Source organism: Sylvia atricapilla, chromosome 12 (genome assembly GCF_009819655.1).
Source record: "Sylvia atricapilla isolate bSylAtr1 chromosome 12, bSylAtr1.pri, whole genome shotgun sequence".
Lineage (NCBI taxonomy): Eukaryota > Metazoa > Chordata > Aves > Passeriformes > Sylviidae > Sylvia > Sylvia atricapilla.
In genome coordinates, this window is record NC_089151.1 from 9,687,323 (window position 1) to 9,697,150 (window position 9,828).

At 44.7% G+C, this 9,828-nt stretch overlaps 1 protein-coding gene across 2 annotated transcripts in view; it reads right to left on the reverse strand.

Moving 5' to 3' along the window:
- The window catches only part of NFATC3 (nuclear factor of activated T cells 3), a 63,587-nt gene extending 62,934 nt beyond the window's left edge, over positions 1–653 (reverse strand). For both annotated transcript variants that reach the window (XM_066327835.1, XM_066327834.1), the window contains exon 1: positions 373–653. In XM_066327835.1, coding sequence (XP_066183932.1) covers positions 373–472 — 100 coding nt within the window. In that variant the 5' untranslated portion in view covers positions 473–653. The remainder of the gene's footprint in view (positions 1–372) is intronic.
- Positions 654–9,828: the final 9,175 nt, after the last annotated feature.

Genomic DNA, 9,828 nt, shown 5'->3' on the forward strand with positions numbered 1-9,828 from the left:
CCGCCGCGCTCCCCGGGCTCGGGGGGCGTGGGGCCACCACATCCAGCCCGGGGCCTCTTCCCCGCCGGAGCCACGGCGCCCGGGGCGGCTCCTCCCGCGCGACGCGAGCTCCTGGGTTTCTTCTCCCGAAGAAAGTTGTTCCGGCGGGGAGAGGCCGGGCCGGGCCGGCCCATCGCCCCCTGAGCCCCGCGGGAGGAACGGGAGCGGCGCCGGGCAGCGGCCGCGGCCTGACGGACGGACGGACGGACGGCGCCGCTCCCCCCGGGCTGCCGCCTCCCGCAGCGGCGGGGCCGCCGCAGCCCCCGCTGCCCTCCCCGCCTCGTTCGAAGGAAAACAGGAACCCGGCCGACCCCCCCCGGCCCCGGGGCGCACCTGCGGGCCCCAGCGGCGGCCCGGGGCCGGGCTGCCCGTCCTCGCCGAAGATCAGCCTGAAGTCGAACTCGTCGGTGGCGCCGCAGTTTGCCGTAGTCATGGGTTTGGCCGGCGAGGCGCAGCGAGACCCCGTCGCCCCTCAGGGCCGCGCCGGGTCCTGCCGGGCTGCGCTCGCCCCTCAGGGCCGCCGCATAACACCGGGCGGCGGAGGGGCCGGAGGGGGGGCGGCGGCGGGAGCGGCGGCTGCGGCCCCGGCGCGATCTCCGGTGCCCGGGCGCTTCTGTCACCGGGGGGGGGCGGGCGCCGACTCCGGGCTGCGGCTGGCCCCGCCCCCGCGCCGCGCCCCGGGCAGCGCCCCCCGCCCCGCCCCGCCCCGCCCCGCGGGCCCTCCCCCCGCCGGGCCCTCCCCGTCCGGCCCTCCCGCCGCGGTGACGTCACGGCACCGACAGCGCCCCGTGACCGCCGCCCGTGCCACCGCCGGACCGAGCGACGGGCCGCTTTGCCCCGCCCCCCTCGCCGCGGGGCCTGCCGGGAGTTGTAGTCGGCGGTCGGCGCCCAATCGGGCGCGGCCAGCGGCGCGCGGGGGGCGGGGCCGCGCGCGGGGCGCGGTGCCACGTGTCGGCCCCGCCTCCACCGGTACCGCCCGCTCCGCGCCGAGCCCGGTCCGCGGTGCCCGGGGCCCGTCCCGCGGTGCCCGATCCGCGGTGCCCGTCCCGCGGTGCCCGGTGCCCGTCCCGCCGTGCCGCCCCGCCTGCAAACCGCACACCGCTCCGCGTCAGAGCGCAGGAGCAGAGTTCCCTTGCGGCGTGCGGAGCGTTACTTTCTAAAACACCGCATGTTAAATAGGTGGTGCTCTTGGCACCGACTAATGACTCGAATAATTAGGTAGGATGGCGTAAGCTGAGGAATGTCGTTTGGGTAACAAATGCTGGCTCCAGGACTCTGAGCTGTTGGCTACTTGCCTTCCGGCTCAGCGGGAACAGTGGCAGTCAAGCAAACATAGAAGCACAGAATATTCAGCTGGAGGGGACCCACAAGGATTCCCAGCTCCTGGGCCTGACCAGGAATCCCTCCATGTGCCCGAGAACCTTGTCCAAACACCCCTTGAACTCCGGCGGGTTTGGCGCTGTGACCACTTCCTCCGGGAGCCCGTGCCCGTGGCCAGCCGCCCTGCACTGCAGCGCTTCCTCATCCACTTCGCTTTCTGGTCACCACAGCTGCTGCACCGAGGCTGCAGAACTGTGGGGAGTTCTCCTCCGAAACCAATTCCAAAAAGAATTTTAAAGCATGGAAGAGGGTCTTCCCGGTCTTGCATTTTGTGAGATCTGCATCTAAGAGTTTTTTAACTATAAGGAAACGAATTAAAACCTTCCTTAGCAATGTATGGCATCAGTGGAGGGAGGCCAGCAAGTCAGCAGGAAGATCACAGAAGCTTCAGGATGCTCTGCCTGCATAACATACCATAATCTATAGCTTTGCCTTGCACTAAGGTGAAAAGACAAAAAGAAGGGCAAAATAAAACTATTTTATTTATTTATAGAATTTAAGTTGTTCTTGCAGCATGAACATCTGTTCCCTGCAGGAGATGGCAGTGTAGAAACTGTCACTGTCCTCATCTGTCTGCAGTTTGCACTCTGTGAAATCATAGAGCATCTTGAGGAGAGCTTAATACTTGAGTCCTGTGTCCAGTTCTGGGTCCTTCACTAAAAGAAAGACATTGAGGTGCAGGAACATGTCCAGGGAACAGCAAGAGAACTGGTGAAGGCTCTGGAGCACAGAGGAGTGGCTGAGGGAGCTGGGGGTGTTCAGCCTGGAGAGGAGGAGGCTCAGGGGTCGTTTATCCCTTTTCTGTCCCTCCCAGGAAGGAGGGTGCAGCCGGGTGGGGATCGGCCTCTTCTCACAGGCAATCAGCCACAGCATGACAGGACATGGTCTTCAGCTGTGCCAGGAGAGGTTCAGGCTGGACATCAGGAAGAATTTCTTCATGGAAAGGGTTGTCCGGCTTTGGAAGGGGCTGCCCAGGGAGATGGTGGAGTCGCCATTCCTGGAAGTGTCCAAGGAATGACTGGACATAGCACTCAGTGCTCTGGTTGACAAAGTGGTGATTGGTCAAAGGTTGGACTCAATCGTCTCGGAGATCTTTTCAAACCGAAATGATTCCATGATTCTATTCTCTAGTTCTAACTTAATGAAACAATCACCATGTGCTGTGGAATTAGTAAAATATTAATCCTTAATAAAGATGATCGGGGAAGATTTTAGGTTTGTGCTGAAACTTGGGCATTGATGAAATTTAAACTACTACTCACAAATAGTCAAGTTTTGCCCATAGACAGTTATGTAATATTAACAGTTTAATTTGTTATGGAATGTGAAACTCAAATCAACCAGAAATATCATTGCTATCTCTAAGGTTTTATCACTCAGTTGAAAAATCAGCTGAATTAGTTAGTGTGTTGTGACTCTATGGCCATCTGGAGATTAATATTGTTTGATTCTAAAATAATTCTCATTGTTTCTATGCACAGTGTCTTTCCATGTTTGTTGCTGTTTAGACAGATCCAAACAGGCATGTCATAATCCCAGGCATGCTTTTGTACCTGGATGTTCTCGTTAGAGCCTGTGAATGAAAGTGAGAAAAGAAGGCTCACGTGGAGAGGAATTAGCTATAGTGAATAATCCTCAGTGCAGAGGCTCTTAAGAGAGCGCTGTGAATTCTCTGTGAATTCTCTCTCTCTGTTCACTTCCGAGGAAGGTCAGTAATCTGTGCTGAAGAAAGCAAGCCTAAATGAAAAGCTACTTTGTGACATTGCAATTCTAGTGGAAACAGAAAGCATAATATTAAAAAAAATACTTTGCAGAACTTGGGACAGCACGAGTTTGCCCAAGTTTGCCCAAAATGGGAAGTTGCTTCTAGTGCAAAAGCAGCCATATGTTTTTTACTTATCATCTTGTAAAGCACTGTCCTTGCCATTAGCACTTCCCACACACCACTAGCTACTTCTTTACTGAAAATACACGAGCAGCTACAGCTACTGTTTATACAACACTTAAACCAAAGATTCTTGCTCTTCCTAGGGTAGACAATTCCCTCTCCTGAAGGAAGCCCGAACCTTTATAAGGAGCTCACATCCAGTTGGCCTGTAGCCTCTTTTTATCTCTAAATCCAAGGTCACGTAGCAAGACAAGCTGGAGAAGTATGTGTAATTGGATTAAGTGTGGTTAAGAAAAACCCTCGTACATTCTTGAATGAAAACAGATCTACGGTGAACGAGTCAGTAAAATACACTATACATAAAATGGCTTTTGACAGCTAATTTTTGTCTAAAAACTTTTGGGTTAATCTTTTGCTTTTCAAAGCAGCTGAATTATACTTTGTCTTATTGTTAAATAATTGTTGTGTCAGATTACAGCAAATGGAGCAACCACAGCAGTTTCCTGTTCTGTTATACCAGTAGATTATTCATTATGCATGTCCCTGGTGAAAAATACAATCAAACTTGTTCTCTTCATAAGGGAGGGATTTGAACACAAGTATTTGAGCCACGTTCTTTGATAAGATGCTCAGAGTATATTTCTAATGAATGTCCTAAATTAAAGATTTTAATATTAATGACTTGTTCATTTCCCTTAAATGTAAAATAAATCTTGTCTCCCTTTTTTCTTGTCTCCACTGTTCATTCAGAAAGCTATGACATAAGCAAGACATTAGGTATTGCTTTTAGTCCTACCTACTGCTGTCAATTGAAAAAGAAGATGGACTATATGTGCTAAAATAAACAGAGTAATTGGTTATGACATGACCACACAGCTAATAAGAATTTAGAGAATATGTAAAAGATAAGGTAGTATTGTAAGTTATTTACAGTAAACTTCATAAAGCTTTTTACTTCAAAAGCAGATGTATGTCTTTGAGTTCAGTACTTCCATTGCCAGCATCATCCTTTCCTTTTATCTTGTCTTCACCATAGCTTTCATTTTGCTGACTCTGTTGTACTGCACCGAAAAGAAACATCCTTTCTGCATTTGAAACTGTAAAAACACCTTCAAACCTCTTCTACACAACTGAAGAGTAATTGGGGTGTGACTGGGAGTGAGTTGGTAAAACAACTGACGTCAGTGAGCTCACCTCAATTTCCAGGGAATTATGTCAACCTCTGTGTTTGAGGTCCAGGGCATGGTTGGCTGATTTGGCTTTTGTTGGCTACTGAGAAGTGAAACGGTGGCAGTAACAAGGGCAACTTTATTTCACTTGTGGTTTTGTGAGGAGAACTTTCCTTTATTTATTCATTTATTTAATATGCAGAGGTGGTTTCTGTCCTTGTTGCTCCTAGGCTGTGTTATTGCATCCAGATGGGGATACACCTTGATCTGGTCAGGAGCTGGAGTTATTGCATGTGACTTGAGAAGGAAGGAACGTGCTTCCTGTGGTATTTGAATCCTTTCCAAACTGTGGCTATTTTTTAGGCGTGTTGTGCCTTTCTGCTCCAAAAACCTGAGGGCTACATTGTGCTGTGTTTTATTTTCCACACATCATCCAGTGCTGGATAGCTAGGAATTCTGGATCTGCAGCCACATCCCAGATCTGTATTTGTGTTGGAGTAACAGGGATTCCTCCCCCCTTCCTATGGGCAGCAAATCAAAGCCAGCTGTGCAATTGTAGCCAGAATAGGCTTTGGAAGACGCATGGTCAGGCATTTGTTCTGCATGATTCAATCAACCAAACAGCCTCGAATTAGGAATATAACACAGAAGGTTGCATTTCATGTGCTTGATCTCATTCCCGTGTGTGGTTGAATCTGGACCTGTTTAAAAGCCACACACACCAGCGTGGCACAGAAAGGGCAAATGAGAAAGCACAGAGAAAGGCTCCTGGGCTGAGCAGATAGGGCTCCTTGGCTGCAGCAATGGTTGTGCCTTTTACGGCTGCTATTGAAGAAAGCATGAGTGCAACAAGGGCCATTTTTTGATCAACGCGTATACTTAATACTCAAACTCATTTGCAAATGGCATACAAACAAAATTATCACAGCCTTCATGTCTCTTACAGCTAAAAAGGCACATCCATTGTTTAAGCAAGCAGAATGGTGTTGTGTAGGAGAAATATAATATTTCAGTATAGAGCCCATGTTGAAGAAGGCTAAATTCAGCAGTCATATAGGAAAGAGGATTGCATTCTGCACACAAGGTCATAGGTTATTTATATTTAATATGTGACATCTGGCATTTTAAATAATTTCCTTGGCTAATTACCAGTGCCTGGGTGAAATATGAACCTTCTGCCGCTGGGGAATTAAAAGCAAAACAAAAACAAAAGTAGATTGCATAGCACTGGAAATTTTAAAAAAAAAAAAAAAAAAAAAAAGAATACAAGATAGTAATTTGACTGAACTTTGATGAATTTTCAGTTAAAATCTAGTCATCCTTTTAAGATTTCCTACATCATGCTTAGTTACAACACTCCTGTCTAGATTTTGAGCTTGGTGTTTGATCAATGGGGCATTTGTAATGGCAAGATTACAAAGATAAAAAAAAAAAAAAAGATTGCCTACAAGGTGTGTGTTGACAAAAACATACCCACATAAAAACTTAATGAGGTCACAGTCTCATTTAACCATTTTACAGTTTTCCCCAAGAAATTTCATTGCTCTCCTAAACCTACTGCAGTCATATTAAATTCACTTTAATATATTTCTCTTCAATATTCTTTTACATTAAACAATCATTGCTTTGCTTTATTGTTTGTTTAACATGCCATGTAAAACAGACATTGCTTCATAAAGTTTGCTGCTGCTTTATATTTCTAGAGTTTTACAGAGCAGGTTGCAATCCTCCCATTTGGAGGTTACCATCACACGTGCTGAAAGGACTAGAGGCTCTAGAAATCTGGCACTGAACTGCGTGGCTCTCCTCACAGACTTTACAGTGATCGTATTTTGCTTTCAGATCATCAGGTGAAAGCAAAGTAAAATTATCAGCTGCTTTATTACTGATACCAGTATATAAGGACACTCCAGGCACAAGTACTTGCTTCTGAAATGATTGCTTTTACAGATACCTTAGAGTCTTATTACAAAGCCTAAAGTGGTTTGTGAGTGAAATCAGATGACAACCGAGATTGCTACCAGAACAAGAACAAACTCCTTTAATGCACAGTGATGTTTGCATAAGATAAATATTTGTGGAAACTCAAATGAGGTTTCATAAAAGCTCTTAGGCTTGAGAAAAGACTAAGATGGCATTTTACTTACTTTTCCATATTTTAACTTTCATTTTTGACTGTTCACTAGCCAGCAGACAGTCCTCTTGTACAGTACTGGGATATAGAAAATATAGGCTGTGTTCCAAGCTTCCCCTTTCATGCAGTCTGATTTTCAGACTTCAGAGGGGCACAAGTAACTGGCTATTTATATAGACACAAAACATTGCCTCAGTTTCTGTCTAAGGTGAGGGTAGTACAGCTCCTGTTCCTCTTTTCACTTAGATTGCAAATGCAACTGAGTAAAGACTCTCAAGTCTGGAATACTTCTTATACACTCCATTTGAACATTTGTGCAGCCGGGCCAGATGATTTAGGCTGGTATTTCTCTTTGTACTGGACAAGGAGAAGTATCACACAACTGTTGTGGCAAAATGGAACCCAAGTCCCTGAGCCTTTAGCTATTCTGTCCTAGGATCTATAAGCACTATGGACCTTCTGTGAAGTGGTTCTGTTTTGTTCAAGTGTAATGCATGTGCAGTTGAAGGTGCAATGGTTTTTCTGTATTTCATATATACACTTGATATCCTTTGGTATAACTACAATCTTGTGCGTAAGTCATTCCTCCTTTTATACTGTAATTTAATAAGTGATACATAGACTTTGCTTATCCATAAACTAATGTTTCTTCATCAGTATTTTAATTATCTTCAGGGGTAGAAAAAAAAGAGTACTTCCCCTCATTACAGCTTTTCACCATAATTCAGAATAATCAACCAGACTAAATGTTTTACCAAGCTTTTCTTGATGTGCCTATTCCCAGGTTTCCATAGGAAGCCTAATGGGCTCACTCTCAAGGGAGCAGGACTGTCAGCCTTGTGCAAACCACTCTCGTGTCCTTGGCTCAGATCAGGCTCAGCCAACACGAAACAATAGGTTCCAGTGGTGCGGAAAACTTTAAAGGCTCCCTGGAGTTTGGATCTTGGACTTCCACCTTTCCTCTGTGCATCCTTTGTGCAGGCCTTAGAGCACATATGCTCACACCCCTTGTGTCTGTGCCTACGGAGCCTTCTGACTCAACATCCTAATTTGGACACGACAGGTTTCAGTGGAGGGGTAACATGTGGAACACGACTGCCATACCCCAGCTGTTGCAGGTGCTTATGTGTCTTTTTTGCTGTAATCCATCCCAGTCTAAAGTCAAACAGGCCAGCCAGGTGGCTTACGTTTATTTTGCCTTTGCACTGGAGTAGAGGCGGTGGTTTTCATTAGCTGCTCTTGCCTCTCCATTTTTTCGTTGATTGAGTTTCTGCCTGGCTTGATGTCCAGATTGCAGCATGTGAGGGGGGTGGTTCTTCTTTGACAGAGCAAGGGCTGGGAGCTTTAACTATTCAATTTGGTCACAGAATCAATCCTCATTACAGTCAGTCATCTGATATGCTGCTGGTCCTGATCCTTATCTTTCTACCCTAACCCCTTCCCAAGAACAGGCTTAGCTGCATCCTCCAGCTCCTTGTGTACTGGCAGAGTGGATTGGGATAAAGGTACTGCTGTATATTAAAAATTTATGGAAAGTAGAAAAGACAAAACACAGAAAGGAATAACTGATTAAATACTATCTCAGTATTTTTCCTGGCTGCAGAATGAGCTATTCAATTAATAAAGTGATCCCAGTCAGCTCTGGAAGAATATTACTCAGTAAAGGTTCACCCATTTAAAATGAATTTATTTTTGCTGTATTTGCAGATCCTACATATTTATTCATCAGATATACATATAAGGAATGGTTTGGCTGGTAATTTATATTAAACAAAACAAGAGAGTTTAAATGAATGCTCCATAAAATGGATTTTTAACATTTATTCAAACTAGAAATCTTATTGCATGGGCTCATGTCACTTAATCATCAAGCAAAACCAAATCATACGATCAGTTCTTCTGCTTTCATTATCAAAAAGACCACAGATGTCTGAATATGCACAAATCATCTGTCTACAAATACAAAATAAAATGTTTGACCTGCTGCTTACTTCTTTGGAGACCAGGGTCTGATGCTCCCATATGTTAAGAAGAAATAACACCAATAAGCAACCAATATTTTCCTATTAAGAAAACCAGTAAGAGAAAAGGCTAAACTTGGTAAATTCAACATTATGATACTATTTGATCAGCAAATAATTCTATGAGATCTGTACGAAACTTAAATAGATTACCTTCCCATTAAAAAATGGAATTTGTCTAAAACAATTCTATAATCCATGACATTAAGAGTGATTTATGTTAGAATACAGAATACATCCATTCTAGAACATGACACATACTTTAGAGCTCAAAATTTTTTTCTCTTGTATTTCATTGCATAATGTTTTTTTAAGGCATTATAATTGCTTGACTTTGACAGACTGAAAATATGATTATCTGTACAAAATGTGCCTTTATCATTTAAAATGTTGGCTAGTTAACATTTAAAGCATTCAAGGCTGCAGTGGCTCCTGGGAAAAACAATTAACTATTCAGTTTCATTTTTATTCAGTCTGACTTTTTTTATAAAGCATTTTTTGACACTGAGGTTCACAATCTTAATTAGATTGTGATTGATTATTCAGAAAGCACACAACAATGCAAAATGTATCATTAGAAAATTGCTCAGTGTTCAGACTACTCTCTAATTTTGTCATTTACTTCTGGTTTCTGTGATTGTTAGGCTAAAATATCATAATAGTAGTTACATCCAGGTAGTGACATTTTGGAAGCAAAGAATATAAGCTAATGGAAACTAGTCACCTCCACAGTGATGGGTAAAATACAGAGAGGGAGGTGCTAGTAAGTATTTTTATGGCAATTTTTAACTTAATAAACCCTTTTGCTGAACTAAATATGCTCAGATAAGCAAAGGTCTCTGAAATCTGCTATTTCGCTTTCCATTTGAATTAAAACATACCCATCTCCACAATTAAAAAAGAAGAAAGAAGCAGCCATGGAGTGGTTTGAGCTGGGCAGGCACTGTATGTACCCACAATCACTATAATGCATGACTTTTTTAGCATGTAGTAGCTTTAAGCTGATGGCTCAGCAAAAAAATGCTGAAGAGAACAACAGCTGCCCTTCTTGGTGCTCTCCTGCAGCAGACTAATCCTCTGGGTTTATACAGTTGTTCAAGAAACATTAAAAGGAAAAGCCTTCTAAAGCAGCAGAGGCACCAAATGGGACATTGCTTGCTCCAAGTTTTATCTGTGTTAAGAAAAAGTGTATTTTAG